We start from the raw sequence: 26,153 nt of genomic DNA on the forward strand, positions 1-26,153 counted from the left end.
AGCAAAAAAAAAGACCGAAAGGGCTTGATCCGAGCAGTTTTTGTTTGTATTTTATCAAACGGTTAAAATAAAAACTGCTCAAATCAAGCCATTTCTGGTATTTTTTTTTGTTGATTTCTCACGAGTACCCTTAAAATCAAGTTCTGAACACATTGAGCGGCTCGGATCATCAAAATTTGGTCGGGAAAGAGAATAAAATGGGAAGCCCTTTCCGTAATACGGTAAGGGCGCCCTTATTAGAAGCTATATATATATATAGAAAAACTAGAAAGATGAGTAAATTTGGTCTCCCATTGATGTGCCGTTTGTCAAGTTTTTAATAAAAGTTTATTGCTTATAAAAAAAAATAAGTAAATGAGTATTTGTCATGTGGAAATGGAGTAGTAGGTAGGAGTATTAATTATGGGTTTCCCACTTTCCCTCTAGCTCGTGGAGTAGTGGTTAGGAGTATGATCGGGGTGATTTAATTTGTTTAAAATAGTATTTTGAGAGTTTTTGTATAAAATCATGTCATTCAGATATCGATTAGCTGATTTTTTAACAAGAATTCTTAAAAACATGTTTTAAAGAAATTGATCTGGTTTGATCATCTATGCAGAATCTCAAAGTAAGTCCGGCCCCACAATCTGGTGTTCGATTTGGTGTACATCCTTTGGTGTACCCTTGTATTTTTTTTTTTAGATAAAAAAAGGTATTTGCTACTCCATCTTTACGAAAGAAACTTCTAAGACTAAAATAAGAGGGAAAGGAAGGAAAGCAAGTGGCTAGTACTGCCTGGTGGATGTTTTATGAATCCCCTATCTGATCCAGTTCATGTTTTATTTATGTGGATGGCAAAAAGAATCATTTTTGTAGATAAAGGCAGCCAAAGAAAACAGCTGCAAGAATTAGTCTGATGTGCGCGTAAGCTGGCCCGGGACACCTTGCATTACCAAAAAAAAAAAGAAATACAAAACAGCTGCATGGTTAATGAATCAAGGAAATGCCACTTGGATTTATATGTAACATGCATATTTCCCTGCTTGGTGCTACTTTATGATCCTTTTGGGATAAAAAGCCTAAAAAAAATTAAAGCTCAAATAATTAGGTATCTTTATGTGGAGCTTTGTTACAAACTGTCTTGAGAAGTTAGAGAGAAAAGGCGAAAGTACGTTACTGTACGTATCTAGTAAGGCTGCACACAATTTGCAAAATTTTGTTTTAGACGAAGTAGTTTTGGTTTTATCTTAAAGTTGGCTTCGTTATGTTGAAAGGCAGGGCGGGGGCGACATATTTGGCGTCCTTATCTAGGGGGGAAAACAACGAGCTATTGTGCCCTCAAACGAGCTCATTCAGTCATTGGAGTTTCATGATGTGGTTTGAACGGTACAAATTTAGAGTTTGCTGATCAGATCAAATTTGTAAAATATCAAGATGATGTAGGACAAGATTTCGTAGCAAATTTTCTTTGCGAAAACTTAAGTTTTAGTACTAACTTAATTTAGAAATTTTAGTTTCAATATCACTTGTTTTAGCATGTTTCTATTAATCCATGGTTTTCAGACTCAGGTTAAGTCAAATCTTCTACTCCAAAATTTTCTTGTGGATTCACGGTTTTTTTTTTTTTTTTTGGTCTACTATAATGTTATATTCACACAATGATTGTACTTTCAACGAAGATATTGCTTTTGGGTCCGATCAACAAGAGTTGCTACCATCGGAAGTATGTTTTGGGGTAATTGATACGAGTAATTTGAGTTCTAGTCATAGCCCGTCATTGAAAGATAGTGTGAGGAGGTAGCTGTTGAAATAAACAAAGCAGCGAACCTCATTCAGAAATTTTTTTCGTTAAATTTGTCGAACCGCTATCGATCGCCAACCTAGTCTCTCTTTTACTTTAAGATGGTATAAACTGGTCGTAAGCGGTGGGTGGCTTGACGTAAAACCTTTGAATCAGATTGATTGTGAAACCCAGTGTTCCTACACTTCTATAAGGTCTATTCGTGGATTTTGGGTACGTTAAGTATGATCGCATTGCAAAAATTTCTCTGCATGCTAAAAGTCTTTTATAATTCGTCTAATGCTATGTAAACAAAAAGAACAATTCCTACCATGGAAACCCTAAGAAGTTGGCGCATTGGTAGTTACTTGGCCGGACGCTATCAATCTTTGTGTTGGGTCAATCTATACGGGACTTTGCCCGACTTCAAATGGACCCCCTCTAGAACAGTAGAACTGTGGGATCGGTCCCCTAGATTTAATGGTTTATTAGGCCAGATAGAGTGTTATCACAAAGAAATATTATTCCCATAGATAAGACTATTCATAAATCCTCAAAAGAAATTAACTACTTCCAAAAAATGAGATTGCCGATAACTCAATTCAACTTCTGTAGCATGTCACCGAATTCTCAATGCTGGAATTCAATTTTTGCTTGCTTTAATACAAGACATCCTTTTCCTTTAATTTTATTTCTGAACAATCAAATCCCAGTTTTATTGGTAGATTTCGCAGTAGAAAATTGAAGTACAAACCAAATGCCAAATATGGCCCATCCATTCGGCCAGCAGGCATGGGCCACCCAAAACCTAAGACTCCGTTCGCTTTGGGATTTTGGATTTGGATTTGTAGGTGATAAGTGTAGAGAGAAATACTAAGACCCTGTTCCTTCCTAAAAATTGGACTTCACTTTACTATTTGGGGCCAAAACATGGTCCATATTGGCTAATATGGGTCTCGGGTTTGTAGGCTTTGGTTGGCTCTTTGAACCATGAAGAATTTACCTAAATACCTATATATGAAGAAAGCCAATGCATGGGTCGAAGAACTTGAAGCAGCAATAGAAATGGCTTCTCCTTCTTCAACGTCGAAATGGCTTCTCCTTCATGGCTTCTCCTTCTTCTCCTCTGAGGGGATGCTACCAGCTAGGATTGCACAGCAGCTAGAGCAGCCCTGGCACCAACCGCCCTCTCGGAGACACTAGAAGAATAAGACTAAATTTACAGACACGAAGTGGGTACAAACACTAAGTAGGTTAGGATCGTAAAGAGAACACAACAAGGAATTATAAGAACACAAGAGACTGGAATATTATTACAAACACTGACTGGCTTTCCTAACTTCAACTGACTTGGTTACTTACAGAGGGGATGCTCTCCTTTTATAGGCGTAAGGAGGCAACCAGATGCGTCATGCATGACCTCAGGGATACAGACATAATTACAGACAATACTGTTACACTTTAGACTTTTAGCAGACTACTATTACACTTTAGACTTTTTAGCACACCTAATCATACTAGCATTATTACATTAGCAGTACTCAATAGTAAACACTAATAATTTCTTATTAAACGACCTAAGAAAAGGCCCAAGTCTTCTTATCACACGTACAAAATGAATTTAGTATGTCTCCCCTCACAGGCTATATTGCATGCACAAATCCTGTATAATCTTTTTCTCCACTCTAGTTTAAAAGGCTATTCCCGAGAGTGCTGGTCATAGACTAAACACATAGCTTTGGTACAACATGTACGGAAGTGATTGCTCTCATTTTGAGCTCATGTCCTCATGCTTAACACTTAACAGCTTAATATCACATAACTGCTACAAGCTCTCTTCCTTTGTACTTGTTATGAATCGTATGCTGTGTATTCGGTCCATTACTTGTGAAACAGGATTAATGCTTGAAGTCTGAAAGCATTAGGAGAGGCATATTCGTGGGTCAAACTCCTTGGGTGAAGAAGAAGACGCCTCGCCTAGTCTGAAAGCATTTCTAGTTGATAGCCTCCTCTCTTTATGGAAGAAGAAGACGCCTCGCCTAGAATCTAAGAAAGTTCCTAGAAAGTCACTATTAAACATATGGACATTATGACACATTACTACGCCCTGAAAAGTTACAAGCAACGGACAAATACAAATGCAAACACTCTCTGGGAAAGTTTCTTACAGACCATTACATTATTACCATTACATTATTACAATGGACAAACAACTTTACCACTCCTTACAGGAAAAAAAAATGACTGAAAATAAAATAACAATTATTCTTGTTACTTTACTTTACTTTATATTTATTTCACTTCACACTTATTGCACACATCACTCCAAACAGTAGAGCAACAGCTAGCACTAATCTGAGTGTTTTACTGAATTGTTCATTGGTAAGTTTAAAGTAGTATCAATTACTCCACCTCTGCAACAAGTGTGTAGCTAATTCGTGTATATTTGTGGGTCCATTCATCATAATTTTCCTTCAGAATTATCCTGCAAATGCTGCTATGAATCTCTCTTGTTTCCTTTTTTCATTTGGCTATGAATTGCTTTTGTTCTGGATTGGGCCAAGTATTCCTCTGATAAAAACAAACATCATTGAAAACGCATGCTGCAAACAGACAAGAAGAATGCATACACTGCTTCCATGAATTTGTCGACATGGTGTTCTCAAATTAAACAGTCACTCAATTCTCTACAATGAATAATTAAATCAGCTTTGTACTTCTTTGTTTTTCCTCTCTCTGGGCACTTGATCTGCTTTTTGTGCAAAATTTTCTGAGACCATCCATTCTTTCTTCTTTAAACGAAGAGCACCATTTTACACCTTTTATCCCAATGTCCTCAAAAAATATCTGGCAATTGTCAACTAGCCTTCAGGATGGTAATTATTTGTGGCAGACTTAAACTCAATATTCACTATGATGAATGTGATTTTAAGTATATGGATCTTTTTAACAACCAACGGCTCGAGAGGCATCCTATAGGAGGCTGTCAAGTTGCTGTTCCAGATCCTGTATAGAAGTCATATTGATAATGCCTTGAATCTCTTCATGGGAATACTCTGATTTTAGGAGGGATAGTACTTGAGTATGGGCTTCAACAATGTTGCTCCTACATAAGAACAGCATGCAATAAATCATAAGAATACACATTTCCAATTGACCTCCTACGAAATCCAAGTATACTGCATGCCCCTTAAATAACACAAAATCTTCAAAAAGTATCCTTGAGAATATTTTTTTAAACAGAAATTGCATTATTAAACATGACAGAATCAAATGGCCCAAAAGCATGAATTAAGCAAAATACATCTCAACACAGAGATTCAAACGTGTACACAGACACATCCACCCCTAAAAAACAGAAATCCTGTCTAACTTGACAATGGTGGTAAATATCCATCCAACAGGACTGAAACAACACATTCAAAGCTCTGCCTATGAAAGGCTCAATAAATGGGTTCAACCATTTGGGGAAAAAAAAACTCAAAAATATGCATTTGTGCCTGCACGCACTAGGCACATGGGTCTAGCCCTGCCACGAGGCAAAATTACAAGGGCTGCACAGCTGCCTTCTTGCCCATGAGACCACACCTCGTACCATGTCACATGGCTGCTAGGTCACCCCTCCACCAACTGGACCCCACCATGTGGCACATCCATGGCTGCTTGGTCACCATGGAAAGGCTCCACTTGCCAGCCCTGGGAGGTGACAGTTGGCCCATCAGCCCGATGCACATTCTCCCCTCCTGGCTCCTAGGGAGCTTTGGCATTTGTCAGCCAAGACCATGCAAAAAATATGGACCTCAGCCATGCATCAATTGATCTCAAGTGATGAATCTAAAAGAAGCATCAACGCGTGCCCTCGTCCCATGTGCTGCTCGCCGCTCAGTGGCATACAATCCAATCCTTCAAAACTTCATCACCAACAGGAGGTTTGAGTTCAAGGGTTCATATACGGATCTTCACATACCCTCTCTCAAGGGAAGGACCTTAGAACCTTCTCAGAGACTGGGAGACCTTGACCGAAGGACAGCATATTGGAGAGCAAGTCATGCCTAAATGCTGAAAATACCTACTCAGACATATTGATACGGCCTCAGGATATCCTATTTTAGAGTTCTCAAGTAGTGCTGACACCGAGGGCAGACTTAACAGCTAGGTTCCTTCCATATTGTTGGCCACTGATGCCCGACACCAGGACTAGTCCTTAGGCAGACCTCTTCTACAAAGAAAAGATTCATGAAACTTCCAAACCATCTCCAATCATCACCAGTCTATAGACTCTATACCAATCACCTGCAAGCTCACTACTGCCACTCTTTCCCAGTAAGACTGCCTTGGTTCTCTACCCCTTCCCTCAGTCACCCCCACATGTTATTTGCAAGGGTGTTCCGGTGTTAATATGCTGATCATTTTTTTTATAAGAGAGATGTCCTAGTAAATTTCACAATGAAAGCATTAAGGCAGAATGCAGTGAATATTAACTTAACATACAAAGTGCAATCAGATGCTTACTTTATAGGTTTGAAAAGTATTGTACGTGTTGATTGATTCTGCAAATATAGCTTCATTTTGGCCATCACTCTCGGCAACTCTTGCTGAATTGTATCACTGACCTGTTTCAGAGATGCATACCATTAGATAAACTGAATTTAAGGTCTACCCCTTTGTTTTTGGGGAATACAAATATGTTGATCCAACCAATTGGTCTTAACTATACATATGTACATAGAACTCTTTAAGCACACAACTGCAGTTCATAAGCAGCACTACATAAGACAGTCTTGTAGTTGTAAAGCTGCCTATTCAAAAGCAAAAAAAAAAAAAAAAAAAAACAAGAAAGACCTATAAAGCTTTTTTAACTTTGGAATATTAGCTTGATTGCTCTGCTGCCTTGTCTCTGTCATGCCATCGGAATGTAAACCACAACAGGGACATCACTCGTCCATGTTGTCCAAACTATGGTACTTCCTTTAGGCCACAACAAACATGGTAGAGAGCCATTCAGTTTCATAACATACCTTCTGAACAAGTTGAGCAACCTTATCTGGCGTAGCAAAAGCTTGATCCTTGAGGGGTTTTGCCATAGGGGACTCTATCTTTTGATTTGGACTGCCTGAGGACAATGCAACCTTCACTGCTGTAACCTAAAAACAAAAATTGTGAAAATTCCTAGTTAAAGACAATGTTGTGATTCCAAATGCGAAATAGATTGTCCACATAGGAAGATTAATGATGTCTCCTTTGTAAGTTGAGAAGGACTAATCGTATCAAACATGTGTACCATGAATCTATGACTAATCTTTGGCACTTTGTTTATCACTATTAACCAGAGGTGGCACACTTAAAAAATAAATATGGTTGTGATGAACAATGCAAGATACCTCTGAATCATACTATAATATTTCTGACATTGGTAAAGTGCCAAGCGGTGTAATAATCGTATGCTTGCCCCATTTGTCTGATTTTTTGACTTTCTGTATATAAGCCTATATCCAGCAGGCTTGGTCCACTCAAGGTTTTTTTTTTTAAATGGAAAAAGGCGATTTTATAAAGGGACCAAGCCCAAAAGACCAAGGAGATAGCCTTGGAAAGAGATTACAACGCTACAGCCAAAACAAAGGCTACCGTCCTAACAAAAGGAAAATCTAACCGGAAAAAGCACCAACATACAAGCGAACAATTCAAGGCTAACTAACTGCTCTAACTGAAATCCCCCAAGCTTGGCACACTGCAACATCAGAAGCAGAATGGAAGGAAGACTTCAGAGAAGCCAAACAGGCTTTGATCTCGTCCTCAATTCTCTTAACAAGGGCAGAGGAATCTTGCCCTTTTTCTCTGAAAATTCTTGAGTTTCTTTCCCTCCAAAGGAAATATACAGAGGCTGCCAAACTCCACTGGAAAATAACAGATGACACCGACTTGGAACAATTCTGGGATCCCCACTGGATCTCAGTCAACAAGCTCATGCTATCCCCATGCCTACGGCACTCGGTCGTAATCCCATTCCACATCAAGGTAGCATATTGACAATCAAAAAACAAATGGTTGTGTGATTCCCGACCACCATGACAGAGGAAAAGAAACAAATGGATCTCCTCAAGTAAAAGTTGCTTTTCCTAAGTAGTAAATAATCGTACACATGTTGCTAAACAGGAAAGCTACAGTGTTCTGTCTGCAACAATATGGCAGTAGTTAAAACAACAAACCTTCGTAACAAACGAAAGCATGGGGTCCACAACAAGTTTCGTGACTGACATAATGAACTCTTCACATGTGGCTTTGAGACTTTTCTCCAGCTCCTGCAAGTAAACATATAGTCACCACATGAGGCAACATTAACAAGAAGGAATGAATAATAGCATTGAAAAATAAGAGGTTCCACTCATGTAACTTTTTAATTTAGTCAGCACTATCGCTGAGAAGAGGAAAACAATATCATAGGCTACTGACAAGATTGCTATCATCAGATGTGAAGCTTAATTGTATGCGTTTGACTATCATACAAATAGCAAAAAACGATCAGCCATCATGAGCCTCCCGCCTCAAGCGTGTGTACTGTGCCTCACCTCAAGGTATTTGAGGAGGCACTATGGCCGCGCCTCCCCAGACATGCAATGGAGGGAGCCTCATGCACTGAGTTTGCCCTTATACTATGGCCGCGCCTCAGTGCCTAAGCCTGCGAGGCACGTGCTTTTTAAAACACTGCTTCTATGGTCTTTTTTACCTTCTGCAGTGTGGGTAATCATCATGCGTCACAATAAACACACTCAAGAGACAAGTTTCTGAAAGATGACTCAAACCATGTAAGAAATGTGAGCAGGCGAATAAGCATTCTTCTAGGAGTAGTAAAGGTAATACGGCAACTCTGTTGTATATAAAACCCTAGTGGTATAAATTGTGGCTGAACCTAGACGATAATAAACCTTGGAAAATGCCGTTCTGTAACTCTACTTTGTCATCCCTGAGGATAACGAAATCTTGGGTGAGTCGTAATATCTGGCGTAACTCTACTTCATCCTGGTAACTCCCATCTCATGCTTTTCTTCTTGTGACAACTTGATCTTCTTCGAGCCTGTGTGAGTGCGCATGCACGTGTTGTTTGGTTCGCGGCTGAACACATAAAGCCGTTGTTGTTAGGCTTCAGATGGACTGTTATCATTAGTGATCCACTAAACAATAGAAGGTGATTTAGATACACATTATTAATGTGACCCAGGGAATGAATCCAAAGATGCTGGTAATGTCCTTGTACTTTTCAGAACAAATGCATACGATACAAATGATGTATTAAGCCAGTGGAGATTCAAGTCAATTCAACGAGTACAATATTAGTGATTGAAAGGCAGACTTGTACCTTCTTGGCATCTATTTGACTTTCTAAAACTCGAGGAGATAGTGTCCTCGCCAAGGAAGTTGATCTTGACCAATCAAACAGCGAGGCCTGGCCTCTAAGAATTCGTCTCAGATGGTCCTGGTAATGGAATATCAATATGAAGAAATTTCCATTATTCTCGTGTAAATCAAACTAATTTACTTATCTTGACAAGCATTGCAATTTGTAGACCTTGCACCATCTTCAAGAAAGTTTTTCATGCAAAGAATATCACAATCAAAAGCTTTTAGTGTCCAATACATCTCTTACATATTTGCTGATCCAGCACTAGTACACAGGTCCATTTACTTTCAGCCCCCATAACATCAAAACTCATCAAACAGCTATTTTCAAAATTTGGTTTTCTTCTTTGGAAGCGTTTCCTAATTTGTCAATATACAGACAACATACATTTTGGTAACCGACCGAAGTTCCAACCAGTTCATTTATTAAGTCCTTCAACGAATCAACTATGGCAGCCTAATGATAACACATACAGGTTCAATTACTTTTTCAACACCTAATGATTTATCTCAGAACACAGTGTTTCCCAATTTTCTCTCTTTCATGTTAAACAGCAAGAACAATGCCATCCCCCAAAAGTCAGCAGAACTATGGTAATGCTGGCCACAACTTTTTGATATAAACTTTACAGACCTAGCAAGAAGATGGGATTTAAAGTTAGAAAGGCAAGTTCTCAACATAATCCAACAAATTAAAAAGCCAATGTTATGCATAAGATGCTTGCAATTCTAATTCCTAGATTACATGTCAAGAAAAGATGCATGCGGCGAAGTTTTTAACTTGTGGTGCAGCAATGGTAAAAGGGAAACATCCCACATGAATCCAGGATTCACCTTTAGAGCATGGTATTAAACCCAATAAACATAAGGTGGAACATAATGATGCATCATATTTAGAGCTTCAGGTTCGGTGTTACTGACCAGCAAATGCGAGAAATCAAGTTCCTTATGCGTGACTGAAAATTCTATATCAAATGGTCCAATCTGGAAGGACAAGTTTCTGAGTTAGGAGTTATATACTGAAATCCTTTGCAGGAAGTACATAGGTTAAATCGAGATGCCGAGACATAACCTGCTCCCTTAGGATGAGGAGATGCTTAATAAGGAAAAGTTGTCCATCCATTGCCGATGATCTTTTTGCAATAAGTTTGCTTGCTTTCTGCACAGATAAAATGACAACCCAATCAAACACAGGGCATCGCATAACAAAGCTTAGTCACTCCCAAGGACACTAATAAAGTTCCAGGTAAAGCATAAGAGAATATACTTCATCCATGTATGCATGCAGTGTGTGTAAACTTATGTTAAGTGAGTCTTTAAGTGATTACGACAAATTTGAGTCTGTCATGCTATTTTTAACAACCTCCTAACATTTACCCAACCACCTAGTCACAATAGGTTTGCTTATGTGAAGACGCATCCTTCTCTACTGTTTAAAGAGAAAACAATGCACCAATAAACTTCTCATAACTAAAGTTTGCCTAATGAAATTATCTGTAAGCTCACTTACTTGGATGGACATCGAGCAAACCTCTAGAGCTTCCTGTTAGATATCAAATACAGAGAATTGAATAAGATGAGTACATTTATGAGACTCATAGGACATTTTTAGTGGAAAAAAATACCAAAACCTGTGCCAAACCCGTGAAAACTGCAGGCTCTAAACAGCGATACAACTTTGACAAACATGACAGAGTTTTCTCCAGGGGTGGGTACCAAGTCTTGAAAATATCTGGGTTTTCATCAGCCTGCATTTAACAAGAGCATCACAGAGCTAAGCAAGGTTGAATGATAAGTTGTTTTACGAAAGAAAGTAAACAATCATACAGCAAAAAAATGGTAGAGAGCAAAAACCACAAGAATTGGATTAGAAATCTGTTCCTCTAAATGCAGGAAGAAAATCAATAGGGGGTCCAATGGAATTTATGCAGACCCTTGAAGCCAAACAAGATACCGCAAATGTATTTCCTTGTAGGTGACAAAAGCTATCATTTGCTATAACCAAATCATGTAAACATTCAGATATCATGCAACTTATGTGCAAACCCATGATGTCAAACCAGGCCCATTCCATTATCTCACTTTGTTTTATATAAAAGCCAACTAAACGAGAATTAGTCAAATAGGAAATGAAGGATTGCTCAGTGGCATGAGAACTTTGGTCCGCGGTGTTAGCCTGGTTTGGGTTACTTTGGGTTATGTCGAGAAATGTTAAGGAGCTTTTAATCGCTTGGAGGGGTGCTATAGTGGGTAAGATGAGAAAGGGCGTATGGGCTATGATTCCTCTTTGTTTGATGTGGATTATTTGGCGTGAGAGGAATTCGAGATGCTTCGAAGGGGTCGAAAAGCCTTTGTTTAAAATTATAAGTTTTGTGATTAGTAATTTGTATTCGGGTGACATTCCCTTAATGCCTTCTTTATATAATTATATTTACTTATCAAAAAAAAGGAAATGAAGGATTGGACTTACCGAAGTAGCTTCTGGTTTCATCTCAGGCGATTGCTCCAGCTTAGCAGGGTAATCCAAATCTTCATCTGAAGGAATATACTTTGAGATCTAGGAACAAACAAGAAAGGGATTCAGAATGATACTGGCAATTGTTCGAAGGAATGGTAGCTTTAACCATCACAATGAAGTACAGTAACCAATGGGCATCCATGATGCACACACTAATACAAGATAACGAATAAACTATTTATTTTATCAGAACAATTCGAACGAATAAAACTATGTAAGAGCATCTCCAGCAGTCCTAGACAAAATAACTAGGCAAAATGCCCTTTTTTCACTTTGACTAGCCACCAAATAAACACAAACCCCAACAGCCAAGGCAAAATACCTATTTGAATCACAAACCACTTAATTTCAAAAAACAAAAATCTCAATACACTGAACAACTGCTCTTACCTTGGCCGGAGCCAACAATGGCGAGGGCAAAGACGACGACGACAGTGATTTGCGGGCTCAGATCTGGTGGCTTTCCAGGAATGGGGTTTTGCCAAGGTGGGAGGCAAGTCAGTTGGGTGAGTGATTTGAGCGTTTGGCTCGGCTAAGAGGCGAAAAGGAGGAAGAGAGGAAGTTTTTGGAGATGCTCTAAGAAAGTAAATTTCTCCTAGATGCATTTTACATGGATACTTCTCCCATTTTAGAATACAGACATTCCAGTGTTTACAAGTTGTTTTCAACACAGAGAAGCAGGAAGCCTTGCAATGATTCTTTCGTCAATCTCTACGTGTTTGATCGCAGCAAGAAAAAGATAACCAAAGTTGAGTGCCATACCCAATTCTAGGGCTGGCTTAATGTAACAGGACAAGTACAGAGAACCCATGACCATTAACAAAGCAAAAATACTGAAGAACAAAGAAAACTAAAACTTCTCAACTGCGATACCTACTTCATCACGAATATGGTTTCGAGCTCGGAAAGTCAATCGCTCCTGAACATCTTCTAAAATTCTGTCTAATGTTGGACGTAGTCCAGCAAGTGATTCACTCCGTATATTAAGTTTTTCTCCAAGGGCTTCAACTTTAAGGATATTCACAAGTTCACACAGAATATCAAGATTTACTTCATGGATAAGCTTCGGGCGTAAAGTATCATACAAGTACATACACCTGCAATTAGTTTAACAGCAGAGAAGCATACATAAGAGGTAAAGATGAAGCAATCAAGCATTCCAAAAACTCAATGAGAGGCAAACACAAAGAGAGAAAACCGAAATACGAATTTTCTTGTGTCACAAATAATCTGTCATCATAACAGGGTTCAATGCAGAGATTGCTTTAGGAAAACAACATATTTGGTGGGTGAGAAAGCACATGTAGTGAAGTGGAGTTCAGAAACTAGAAATTTCTGGACAGAAAGCAATGGTCTGGAGATAAGAAAGTTTTATAATTCCAAAGAACCAAGAAACATCAGGGAACTAAATTAGCTGACTGTCAAGTCCACACTACAAAGGGCAGACCTATCACTGCAGTAAAGTTGCCCCATTGTGGCTTAAAGGGGGAAAGGCTGCATACATCAACCTTTCCCCAGACCCCGCATATGCGGGAGCTTCGTGCACTGGGTACACCTTTTTGTCAAGCCCATACTACAAGAAAGTATTCCGGTCCAGCAAAGATGAGATGGTAATTGATCAAAGAGTTGATGCTCGCTAGTGTGTTTGTATAGTGTCCTGTTTGTATCCTGAGTACATCACTATGCCACCTTTATGAAGATGACAAACATCAGGAGAGTATCAGCTTAGCTAGGTACCTTCCATGAACAATGATGTCCATTGATTTTTTGGTAGTTTAGTCAAGACAGCTGGCTAAAGGAGGCCATTTAGGCTCTAACAAAGAGTAGTCTGACTGTGAAACCAATCAAGGATTAAGGATCACCTTGTATCACCTCTGAATCATTAAGGGTCCTACAATGGGATAAAACTTATACGCCGGAGTAGAACTAAAGCCCTAATGGGTCATTGATGGCTTGATAGTCATCATCAAGTTGTAGCAAGAGTTCAATCGAGTAGGAAAAAGGAGAACAAAAACAAAAAGAAAAAACAAAGAGAAAGAGAAAGAAATCAAAGACTTCATAATATAATCAAGAACTCACAAAGGATCTATCAAAGGCGCCAAACTTGAAATATCTTCTGCAGAAGATGGGAAAAAATGATCAAAGAGTTGATGCTCAAGCTGACATACCTGCAATTGGAATAAAAATGAATCTAAAACTATTGCCCTCGTCTCTGTGTTACTTCAAGTAATATGTGTGCTTTTTGATGTACATCCAATGTCATATGTTTAGAGGACATAAATAGATTATAGGTACATTAAATGTTGCCTACAGAAATGGAATTAAAAAGAGAGCAGTATAAATTGCAGCTTATCGTAAATATTGACACTTTTTTTGGGAGGGTCAGGATCATAGTTAAACCTAACCAGGTTTTCCCCTTAGTTGATACACATACTTTGGGTTACCTTTCATCCCACTCTAGTACTCTACCCAACTACAAGGAAAAATATGAAAGTAGGAATTTTGCGAGACAACTATGCAACTATATTGTTTCCGAACTTGCTATCATTATGGTCGAGAGATTGCCCATCATGGGGATAGAAGCAACCTTAAAATTTGCTCCTTGTCATACTGGAATATTGTTTGGAAAGGTTGAGTATGTAGTGACAACATTTAGCTACTCGCTGCATAATTCTTATCTCACACATGGCTGATCTTGTTAACCCAAACTTTACTATATCTTAGTCTTTCCAGAGCCTCAGAAGGGTCTTGCAGACTTTCTGAAAGAATACCTGCACTACCATAAACTTACGGATCCTTCCCCATGCTAGAATTACATCAAAAAAATAAGTGAAATTAAAATAGAATGTTACTGGAGCTTAAGCATAGTAACAGAAGCTTAAAGATAAGAACACTAATTTCCAATATGAAATTATGCAGGTCAAATCACAAAGTACATCAAATTGAGCAGAATAAATTACCTTCTTCGACAATCTTCTGTCAATAAAACTGGAACTCTTTTCTTATTTTAACTGAGTAAAAAAATTGGAACTCTATTCCAGGAAGTTTGCACAATAATTAAAAACTTTTAAGGAAAAAAACACAACCAGACACAGCAATCTAGGAAGTTCATGCATCAAACTTTAAACAGCATACTTCAAGCTTCCTACTCAAAATTGAGAACAATCTTGGTCTGGTAAACTTCTACATGTATATTCAAAAACCTGCATTAAGTATGCACATCCAGATCTGGTCAATGATGGCAACTTATCCTTCTTGGCAAATTCAGATATCCGCCGATGCACTATGCCTTTGACCTATATAACGTAAAACAAAAAGATCAGTTGATAACAGTTCAAGGGAGAGTATGTTTATACAAGAAGGGAAATTTTTTGCCAGCCTACGAGGGAGAGCCGCTGTTCGCAGTACAGTTTGTGGCATTCCGCAAGAATTTGCACATATTCTTTCCTGGGTGATCTTCTTTCAATTTCCTCCAACACTGGCTTAAGCTGCAAATAGGTAGAAACATTCATCCTTTTAAGAACTATATATAAATAAATCGTGCAAAAACCTGCCAACAATATAGTAACTAACATTGTTCTAGGCATAATCCTTCCATAATCCAAATAGAAGCTTGGGATACAACCAAACCAAAGAGATGAGAAGAGAACACCATTACCTCACTTGCTGCTGCTTTAAAGCGGACATATATGACAGATGCCTCTACACCCTCTGAAACAGCCTTGTTGCTGTCACTACTGCTCCGAATTGCTGCCTGGACCTGATGAAAGAAACAAACGCATGACAGAGCTTTACATCTTTAAACATCACAACCTTGTCAGTTCTGCAAGGGTACTTTACCTGAGAAGAAGTACTTTTGAGAACAGACAGAACATGAGAACGAATCATACCCAGCGCTCGAGACTGCCAAAAAGCATGCGAGCAAATGGTTTTTAGAACTTTAACATCCAAATCAAATGTTGAAGGCAACAGAAGCACCATCCAACATAGTAAAAGGAAAAACAATGCTATCTTCCACTTCCACTAACCATTTTCTAGACAATGAATAATATAATTGCAGGTACCTGTAGTTGTCGAAATTTGACCAAGTAAACACTAGATTCTGCATACTGAGGATTGCTTTCAACATACCTATACTCAATATAACAGTAGCTCTCATAAATATCACAAAGTATAAGAGTAGCAATATAATCGTTCTCTAAGCACATGCTCACAAAAAACAAGTAAATTTTTAATATTAGGTAACACAAGATGACTCGTTGATGGCCCACCAATTCGAACCCTTCTAATCCACAGTTTCAGTAACATATAAACATGGTCTAAAATGATTAAGTCAGACCCATAGAGTTGCAAGAAAAGAATGGACTCTAAAATATAGACTTACGATATGCACTCGTCTAGTCTTTTGAGCAGTGCGAGAAAGTTTCCACTTGCAACATTCGCCGAATAGAAATTGGTAGCAACCTGCAAACATATGCACAATAAAATACCCTTAAGATTTACATATGCAACTGCAGATGGCTAATACTAAAAAATTCAGATGGAGCCAGGCAATGTAACTAGTAGTTGTCCAAAAAAATCTACAGCAATGTTAATACTTAGCCAGGCCAATGTCTAGTACTTGTTCAAGCTGGAGTTGTAATATTGGAGAGTGACTTCAAGCTTTGCTTGACCTCCTAGATTGATGTTCATGCACATGCCTTATACCGTAGAATGTAGATAGAGCAAGGCATATATCTAATAGTTGTTCAAAGAGATCGATTATACTGCCGAGTTGCTGACACTTGACAAGGCCAAATATCTAGTACTTGTTCAAGATTGGCTTTGAGACTAGAGGGTATGTGACATGCTTTGCTTGAGCTCCTAAAGAATTAGCGTGAGCTTGCCTAGCCACTACTCACCAAGCTTATGAGCCTTTGTTCAAACTTTTGCTTGAGCTCCTAAAAGTTATTGCATGAGCACAGCCAAGCCGCCAAGGCACTACTCACGAAGCTCACAAACCATGTAGACTCACTTTCATAACCTTGTACTCTTTTGAAAAGTGAAAACCCAAAATGTCTAACGGACACTTGTCATGCCATCCTTGTTTTGGACTGAAAGCTAGAAATTTCAAATTTAAACTTGTTGCTTCCACAAAAGTCGGATTGACATGAAAATGAATCTCATAGGTACTGTAAGAATTGAAACGCACATTCTCCAATTCATCAAAGTAGTTGAGCTTAGTACGAAGTGCTTCTGCAAACTCAATCAGCTTTTGCTTCTCTATCAGCTGCAACAGAAACAAGCAACTAAAAATGGTCAAACCAGGACATCCAACAAGACCATATCCGTTTTCAAAAAAAAAAACAAAAACCATAATTGAATTTCTTAAGTCAAAAACCCAAAACAGCTAACCAAATTAATAGGAAAATGCAACACAAACAGTATTTGTCCTGAAAAGTTGGTACATGCCTACATCCAATCCAAGACAAAAGCGGAGCCTATTGCATTTCTCAACCATTTAAACATGTTTTGAACCTTTTGGCCACAAAAAAGAGCAACATTGAATGCCATGTTTTGAACCTTTTGGCCACAAAAAAGAGCAAGATCGAATGCCCTAGTGAGCAGAGGTCTAAGTTTGTGCCCTACAGTAATGTTCAAATGAGTATTCCAACAGTTGTAAAACCTCAAGCTGTAACTTTTGGCATGAAATTTACAATGCTGGAACTCTAGAAAGATGAAGCATCAATGTCCGAGGACCAAGAGTAAGGCTTGCAAAGATTTTTCCAAGAAAAAAGGTCGAATAGTTCTATTCTCACAGTTCTTTCCCCACCAAAACTGAGCCATAAGGCCATCGAGTTGCTTGCATAGAGTCAGGTTTAAGGTGTTTTACGATCAGCTATTGGGGTGAACATTGGGGAGTGCAATGAGTTTTAGGTGTTTTGGTTTTTGAGGCTATTGGTGTTTGTTTTTTAGTCCCATTGGTTTCTTCCCAACTTGTTAGGTGTTTCCTTCTCTCCTTTCTCTTGTACAGTAATATTTTATTGTCATCAATGAAATGTTACTTTCTTTACTGATTAATATATATATAGAATTGGGCAGAAAGAGCTACACACCACTCGATCACATGCATCATGAAGAGTCTTGGTCTTTGTTGCCACTTCTTGATGCTGAAGCTGTAACTCATTAAACAAATCCAGGGTCTCATCCACCTGCAGAAAAGTAAGTTCAATTAATTAAATCGTATCGCTACTTCTATTCCCTTGGGACAAGTATGCTTGGCCTAATAGGCAGGAATTAGAGCCATAGCCAAAGTAAGATACATTAAAATTATAGTATGCAGGAATTAAAGCCATAGCCAAAGTAAGATACGTTAAAATTATAGTATCTTACTAAACATGTATGTTAAAGTATTTACATAGATACTCTACCTGATGAAGTATAACATCACATGTCTGTATGCGTTCTGTTAGACTGGTTAAGTAGTGCTGATACTTCTCTTCGGTCTGTGTAAAGAAGAACACCAGGTGCTGTAGCTGTGGTACTCAACATTGCAATTGCTAAGTGACAATACCTAACAATAAGAAACAACTGCTAACCTCTGATTTCATAGCTGCTTCAAGATCTGTAAACCATTTGTAAAACTGCACCGCAAGAATGCACACAATAGAACCAAGAGATAAAATTTTGTTCTATGGTTAAATACCTAAATCTGGACTATAATAGAGCATTCAGAAGTTAGCATACTCCCGGAGGAACTATATATTGCTAACAAAACCTTCTCATACTCAAGCTTAATGGCTGTTCAATAATGCACCTACGAGGTGGGAATAACAAATACTCTCTAAGTCCCATTTTGTTTGTCACTTATTCCAGTTTGAGATGTCCCAAAAAGTTAGTCTATTTGACAAAAGTGTTTAGATTTTCAAAACTAACCCTCATAAATGCTTAAAAAGTAATAAAAGTGAAAATTAAAGGACAATAATGGAAATTGAACCCAAAAATTTTAGGAGACATGCATTAATTGCATGTTCCTTTCAAAGTTTGGAATCCCAAAAGGGACTAATAAAATGGGACGAAGGGAGTAAACAAGATGCGTCAAGAAAAAATGAGTGAACAATCGCAAGGGGCAAGGAAAAGTAGTAAAAAACTTTTGAAACCCCTCTCTCTCTCTCTCTAAACTCTAATCTTTATCTTGCTGCCGCCGGGGGGGGGGGGGCATCGTTTCTCTACTGCAGCCGCGTCTCCCGGGTTTTGGTTCCTCTTGGTCGTCGTCTCGATCGCTGGCTACTACTCTTGGGGGTTGCCGCCTTGCCGGTAGGCCTAACGGCGTGATCTTGTGGCGACTTGAGGGACTGGTTCTCGTGTTTTCTCCCACCATGCAACACTCTTGAGTGTTGCCGGTTTGGATTGGCCGGTGGAACAGAGCGTAGATCTGCTCGGAGCTTTAACGGGCGACGAAGAGGAGGCAGTTATCGTCGTCATTTATGGATATCCCTGGCTCTCGGTTTCTCTTGCCGTTTATGAGGATCGAAGTGCCGATTTCTCGGCTGCTATCCATGGGTTTCGGGAGTGTGAGGGGATCGAACAGCGTGGGTCATCGTGTTTCTCAATGTCTAGTGGTTTAGTTTCTTGGCCAGGTCTGGTGGTTTCTTGGTGGTGCTGGTTTGCCTGCTGGGGGAGGTGGTTGGCGGTGTGGTGAGCGGCGGTAGTGGTGGTGATCTGCGATGGGCAGGGAACGGGGTTTTGGGATTGGGATTGGAATTGGGCTAGGCCTAGCCATTTGTATTTGTGCTGAATTTTCAAATTTGGGTATATTGGCCCTTAGGTTTTGTACCGAGTTTAATGATCTCGGCATTTTAGCTCCATTGGTGTTTCGGGTTTGGTCTGTTTGTTACAGGCCTGCCCTAGGTGTTTAGGGCTTTGTCCTTCCAGGTGTTTGTCCATTCTTTGGTTGGATCCCCCTCCCCTCTCCTCCCACTTGATGTACCCTTATCAAGTTTCTTAATCATATTTTGCCGTTCCAAAAAAAACAATCACAAGGGGCATAGAAAGTGCAAAGTGAATGGCCACCCAAACATCATTGTTAGCGGGTGTGCCAGCTAAATATTGACGTTCACATGTTGTGTTTGTTAGATGGGAAGGAAGAGAAAAGTGAAGAAAGTTGATTTTTCTTGTTGGAATCTCCATCTTGGAAGAGAATAAAAAGAAAACTCGAGGAGAACATCATAACAAATTTTCTTTATGAGCTCATTTCCAATAAGATAGGCGCAATAGAATATACAACCAATACTAAAAGTTTTTGCTCTTTAATTTATCTTTGTTTCCTCCCCTAAACTACACTCAAGAATAAAGTTCCTTTGTTTCCATTTCTGCTATAAATTCTTCTGTGGAGTTTCCTGCTGGCATCAGTTTTCAGATAAAGAGCCAAGTATTGCTGCTCCTAAATATGTCCCACGTACATGAATTGAATACGACAAGAAGTCGAGTGAATTACCTGATTTGTATTGACCAAAACTGCTTCAATTGCCCCTGTTTCTTCCATGGTGCTGTGCTTAGTGGAAATGGACAAACCGTTATCTTGTCCACCTATGTGCTCCTGGGACTACAAAAGCAAAGCCAGATAATTGCAATGTAATTATTGCACTGAAGCAAAGCATCCACAACAGCAGTAAAATGCTCGATGCACAAGGTAAAGTCTCACCAATTTGCCAGGAAAAGGTCGCTCAGCAAATGCGTGAGAAAGTGCTACTATTGCTGCTTGTTGCTGCTCTGTGAGCGGAGCGTTCTGCACAAACAATAGCTTGAGGTGAGGAGTCTGAGGACCCAACTATAACCTCTACCAAACAGAAAACGTTGGTGGACTATTGACAAAACCTAATCACATTCAAACATGTTTACAAATCCAAAAGAAAAGACAAAACAAACGGTTAGGATTGTGTATGCTGGAACAAGGAGTGACGGTTATTAAAAATAAACTATCAATTTTGATAATAAGAACCAAATATGCTAGATTAAGATGACAGCACTGCGATTGGAGGGCCAAGAACTCACAAATAAAGAAGAAGAAAAAGCAGTTCGAGTTTATTTTTTTAAATGCCAAGAGCAACCTTTACTTGCATGCATTCACCGCCATCGTTGTGTAAAAATACAACTGTGAGACAACAAAAAAAAGAAAGATCCAAAATTTACCCTTTTCCGCTGTATTTTGGACAAAAAAATGAGAAAATTGGAATAAGAGAAGGACAAAACTGAATGAAGAAATAAGAAGAGTACGAAACCTGTTCCCAAGTCGAAGCAAAGTTGTATCCTTTTGAAATGGCTCCCGTCTTGGGATGACTTGTGGAGCCAGCGCCAGTTGCTGCAGCTGCTGCTTTGGTTGTTGCCATTATCGATGAGGTAGGAGAAGACGATCCAAAACTGAGGGGGTGCGAGGGGGATCTGGGCGTGGTACTTGTTGTTTTAGTATTTGACTAGTACTAGTATAGCCGTATTATTATTCGGTCTTTGCATTCAGACAAATCTGTAGGGCAAAATTAAACGATGGGTGAGATTTGAACAGAGTACATAAAGCGCAAAATGTCTCCTCGGAATGAAGGTAAGATTAAACCTAGGATGGGAGATTGGGACCTTAAATTTGTCAAAGAGTAATCAAGTGGTGAGCGTCTGCGACTCTGCGGTAATGGCGTAGTCAGTGCAATAATCGATCTATGCTCTATCTCTTCCAATCGTTCTTCTCTCTCTCTCTCTCTCTCTCTCTCTCTCTCTCTCATCTCTCTGAGGTTCTCTGCTCTACCATTTCTCGTGACGCACTCTAGAAAGGAGGAGAGGGGGAATGGAGGATAATATTGGAAACTCGATATAACTACTTACTAGTATTTCGCGGGCTAGATAGCGGGTTTGCAAGCCAGATAACCAGATGGGCTTGCGGGACTATTTTTTTCAGAAAGGCAAAAAAAAATTCATTAATTTTTGAAATTGTTACAACAATTAATAGAAATAATGAGTGATGATTTCATATTCCTAACTCGAGATTCAACCGATTATATAATGCTAAGAATAATTTTATATCCATCCGAAACCTAATACCCTAAGTTTAGCAAAAAGTAAAACATGAGAAACGCCCATTCCAACAAAGCCAGCACATGTTGGTCTAAAAATCCAGATAAAATAATAAGCTCAAATAACAAAGGGCCAAAAAGCCAGATAGTGGGACAAGCCCAAATAACACCTAACAACTACAAACCCTAAAACCGTCGGCGCCGCAGCCTGCCACCAACCACCACACTGACGCCAAGCACAAGCCCATCCGTGATGGCCTCCACTTCGCGAGACTCCACATGTCATTAAGCAAAGAACCAGTCAAACCCAACAGAAATACCAGTGGGAGAAACGCAGACAAATGCCACCACCACCCCCACCGAGATCGGATATTGCCGTTAAGCAAACCGGCTACGCCAACAGTATAAACCGATGGCTAATGAGGAGACGGAAGAGATAAAACGTTGGAGGAGCCATGAGCAGACAGCGTCGACAAGAATTAGGGGGAGTAGCATGCAGAATGGAGGAGGCTGTCGGCGGCCTACCGTCGTGAGACCCAAAGCCGAACCAGTCACCATGAACCCACGCATTTTGCAAATCCCAAAAATGACCTGGTGAAAAGCAAAACAAGCTAGAAGCGATAAGATCGCCAAATGTCCCCACCTACACTGCCCCTCAACGCTGTTGTGAGGAAACCATCGCCGTCGCCAAGCACTTGTAAAGCAAAAAAAGAAACAGATGAGAGTTTAGAGGGAAAAAGTAGGAGGATAAGGGAGGAGAGGTGGCTCGAGGAAAGAAGGAGAAAGGCAGCGCCGCCACCCCCGGCGGAGATCTTCGTTTGGTTCTAGAGCGTTTTGAATTCGAGAGAGATAGAGGGCAGCAAGCAAGCCACCGATCATGCTTCAATCACCAAGCCAACCCCATACATTATTTGAGCTGAGCTAATCCGCCCGCTTGATAGGCTCGACCAGGCGAGCAATGTGCGGGCTTGCGGGCCAAATGATGACACTTACATGTCATTCAACGAAAAATATGTGGAGACATAGATGAAGTGAAAAGGCATCGTCTGGGAAAAGGAAGAAGAAGCCAATTTTAAGAGTAAATGTTCACAAAGAGAGAAGAAAAAGAATGAAAAATGGGATTCAAAGTGTACAACACCTAGGTAAAACTAGTGAGTCCCTGTAGCTTGGGACATTTTAGAGAGGTTATGCTAAGAGCATGTACACAAGAGTTGGCAAACCCACTTTTATAGTCATTTTACCTAATCAAAGCCACCAAAGCAGTTTGCACCAGCTTCTGGAAACACTCAGGTATTTTACCATTTCGAAAAATGCTCTATAAAACTAGAGAGCTACTATTCACAAGCAAAACATAAAAATATTATTCTTCCTTTCTCTCCTCCCTACTACTCCCTCATTCTCTCTCTGTCTCTCTCTCTTTTTTAGTATATATTATGTTGCAGTCTAGAAATTTTATTTATTTTATTAATTATTTTGACCATTTATTAATTGGGAGTTTTACGGTGTGGGTCCTAATTAGCGATTTTTTTTTCCTGCGCAATATAGTTACTATGTGCGTTATTATTAGTTTGAGGGTAAAAGTATAATTATTAATTACAGTAGTGAGTCTATTTTAGTTGGTTACGTTAATTAACTTGTCGGCTACAAATTAGGGATATTATGTTAGTGGGTAGTTTTATAATATTAATCGTTAAGAGATATTTTAACGGAGTAGGATTTTTATTTGAAGAGATCTTCTGAGATAAGAAGTTTGAGAGAACTTTGTGTGAGAAAAACAGAAGCCACAAGGACGTTTGAGTTCGGCTGTTTGTGATCGGGTAAGAGATTTTTTAAGATTTTTTATCCCTTTATTCCTGTCCCCTTTTTTATTCTTTGTCATCCATAGATTGGGGTAAGGCTTGACTTTTGGAAGGTATAAGACAATGGTATTATTGTGAGGTTAATTGGGTTGTGTGCCGTTCCTCGTTTATTCTTTGTCGTCCATAGGTTTGGCATCAATGGTTTTCCTTCTGATCCTATTTGACATATTGGAGTAGTGGTGGATGTTGTGGGAGATGTGGGTGTGAGCAGGTGTCAAGATTGTGCTTAGGGTGATGGAGATGTGTCGGGTGCATGGGTGGCGGTTCGGGTGATTTGATTTGCATGTGGAATGGGAGGCATGAGTTGGGTTTTGTAGTTTTGGTGTTAACTGAAGGGGAGTAATTAGGATTAGGCTAGTTTTCTATTTTTTTAAAAATTTTTTTTATGATACTAGTAGGCAGTTTTCTGTATTACGTAGTGCATATTTGAATAGATGGTAATTTTCGTGATTTGTTATCTTGTTCAGGTTAGCCTCTTTTTGCGTGTTCGAGTTGCATTACTTTTGGACCTAGGTGAGTAGTTAAGTATGTTACGTATTTTCAATAGTTCTCTGTGTCCCTTAAAAGTATTTCCTTCAGAAATTTATAATGTTATTCGGAGACTCAAAACTGTTTATAAGATGTTCTATAAAGGGCCTGGCTAAATACAACTGCGAATTTACTACATGTAGCCAATTCGTAAAAGGGAATCCCAAAATTTCCTTTTATGAATTAGCTACATGTAATAAATTCGCAGTTGTATTTAGCAGCACCCTCTATAAATTGGCATACGATAAACTTTTAGTGAAATCAATTGTTATTGTTTCTTGGTGAATATTAATGGGAACAATTATATACTTTGGAAGTCCAAGGAAATTATTCATCTTCGTGTATTGGTGACTCTGGCCATTGGGGAAAAGACCATGTTAAGCCGGTGACCCTAATGCTCAAAGACTTTCTTTTGCCGGATGTCTTGGGAAAAAGTATCACGGGCTGCCAACCCTGGTGACTCTAAGTTCGATATTGGATCCAATTTCGATGAGATTTATTTTGGCCATGGCACTATTTAATTGCGATTTCCCATTATTGATGGAGTTAGTGTTGTGATTACTACCAATAATATTTATTTGGTTAAATGCATCATTGATTAATTTATTATTCTATTGGACACCTCGTATGCTAATTATGTTTAATGGTAAATTATTTTCATCCCCGCTTTTAACTTTATTTATTATACATACTTGTTACTGACAGATTTTTATCTAACTTCTTTTTCAAGTAAGTTGAGGAGTTAGACAAGGACTTTGGCGACGTCTCGGGAATCTCTTTTGTTGACCTCCTTAGGATGTCTCATTTTAGTTTTATTTTAATAATCGCTTCCACATTCGAAACAATTGTCAGATAATAACTTCTTTTTATTTGTGTTTGATCACTGGATATTGGTTGATTCATGGGATGTTTGTACCCTGTGTTTTTTGTTAAATTTAATTGGTTGGAGTTGTTTCTAATAAAAAAAAAGGAGTTGGTTATTTAGTAGTGCATTGCTTAGGAATATAATTAAATTTCTTTTAGGTTGCATGTTCTACGAGTTTTGGTCTTGTGATTCATGGCAGGTCACTTCTCATTTTGGGGTGTGATAATACTATAAGGATGAAGAGGTATAATAGAGATGATTGGTGTGGGTTGAGAAAGATTTGAGTAGGTAAAATGAAAAAAAATGAATTATTGAATAGGTAAAATACATTTTACTGGTGTACATGCTCTAAGGTTAGTGGTTTGTTGTGGCCTTAAGCATCGGAGTCCAAGATCTACGTCCTTATTAAATTATGTCCCTTAATTGTGTTTACCTTTTAGTTTTGACCCCTCATAATAAGGTTGTATTGGCATGACAGATTTGTAACTTTTGAAAGTTCATTAGTACGTTCATATTTGGTTGAAGTCCATTTGATTGTCTAAGTATTTATTATTTTTTATATCTTTGGCTAGCACTTTATCTCTTTTGAGACTATTGATTCTATGTATGAATTTACAACAGATTATGAGTGCCACTGTTTGAGTCAGGTTACGTCTGTGTCGGGGCAAAAGGCATCGACTGCCTTGTGTTTTCTCGTTTTACAATAGTTAGATGATTAGTTTGGTTTTGTCAATTTTTTTGTAATGAACTCCGTTATGTAAGTGCCGTTGGGCAATTATTAATACAATCCTCTCAATTTCGTCAAAAAGAGAGTAGATGGCATGACTTATCAAGCAAGAACAGTATTAGAAACAATGTTGTCAATCGCGTATTGTAGCGATCGGTATTTACCGTGTCGGTATTAAAAGGGTAAACTTACCTTGGTGTTTCGTGCTGGCCAAAATACCGGCCTATACCAGTCGCTACAGGCCATACCGGGCTCGTACCAGAATCTCGACTGGTACACAAAATACTACCAATGTATTTCTCTAATATTGTATAAATTGCAAATTTTTTAATTATATGATAACATAGATAGGAGTTGAATTTTGTTCACCTTCTGCTTAAAATGTGAACATTACTCTCTTTCCTATTAGTTGAAATAGTGTGGATCCCATCACATGATGTCATGCTTACTAAAAGGAGAGAT

At 38.9% G+C, this 26,153-nt stretch overlaps 1 protein-coding gene across 2 annotated transcripts; it reads right to left on the reverse strand.

Annotated features, from left to right (window-relative positions):
- Positions 1–4,375: 4,375 nt before the first annotated feature.
- LOC131330582 (conserved oligomeric Golgi complex subunit 3-like) lies at positions 4,376–21,479 on the reverse strand. 2 transcript variants are annotated; one of them, XM_058364205.1, is made up of 26 exons: positions 21,282–21,479; positions 20,933–21,174; positions 20,356–20,439; positions 20,149–20,256; positions 18,251–18,295; positions 18,083–18,157; positions 17,768–17,863; positions 16,864–16,941; positions 16,057–16,136; positions 15,737–15,803; positions 15,513–15,575; positions 15,331–15,432; positions 15,056–15,160; positions 14,876–14,968; positions 13,752–13,840; positions 12,550–12,769; positions 11,625–11,711; positions 10,786–10,902; positions 10,665–10,697; positions 10,227–10,313; positions 10,076–10,138; positions 9,114–9,230; positions 7,966–8,058; positions 6,778–6,903; positions 6,272–6,372; positions 4,376–4,865 (listed from the first exon to the last, which is right to left on the reverse strand). In XM_058364205.1, exons 2-26 carry the CDS (start codon positions 21,038–21,040, stop codon positions 4,733–4,735), a joined length of 2,370 nt encoding a protein of 789 aa, XP_058220188.1. In that variant the 5' UTR covers positions 21,041–21,174; positions 21,282–21,479; the 3' UTR covers positions 4,376–4,732. The 2 variants fall into 2 exon arrangements, with proteins under 2 accessions (XP_058220188.1, XP_058220189.1); XM_058364206.1 differs by having other exon boundaries at positions 21,262–21,428.
- Positions 21,480–26,153: the final 4,674 nt, after the last annotated feature.

The sequence above is a fragment of the Rhododendron vialii genome, chromosome 6a, assembly GCF_030253575.1.
Source record: "Rhododendron vialii isolate Sample 1 chromosome 6a, ASM3025357v1".
Classification (NCBI taxonomy): domain Eukaryota; kingdom Viridiplantae; phylum Streptophyta; class Magnoliopsida; order Ericales; family Ericaceae; genus Rhododendron; species Rhododendron vialii.

Coding starts and splice junctions, on each gene's coding strand:
- LOC131330582 (XM_058364205.1), bottom strand. CDS start 21,040: ATGGCAACAACCAAAGCAGCAGCTGCAGCAACTGGCGCTGGCTCCACA. Junction 18,158..18,250: donor AAGCAGCTATGAAATCAGAG/GTTAGCAGTTGT, acceptor TTCTTTACACAG/ACCGAAGAGAAGTATCAGCA. Junction 9,231..10,075: donor TTGATTTCTCGCATTTGCTG/GTCAGTAACACC, acceptor TTCCATTACCAG/GACCATCTGAGACGAATTCT.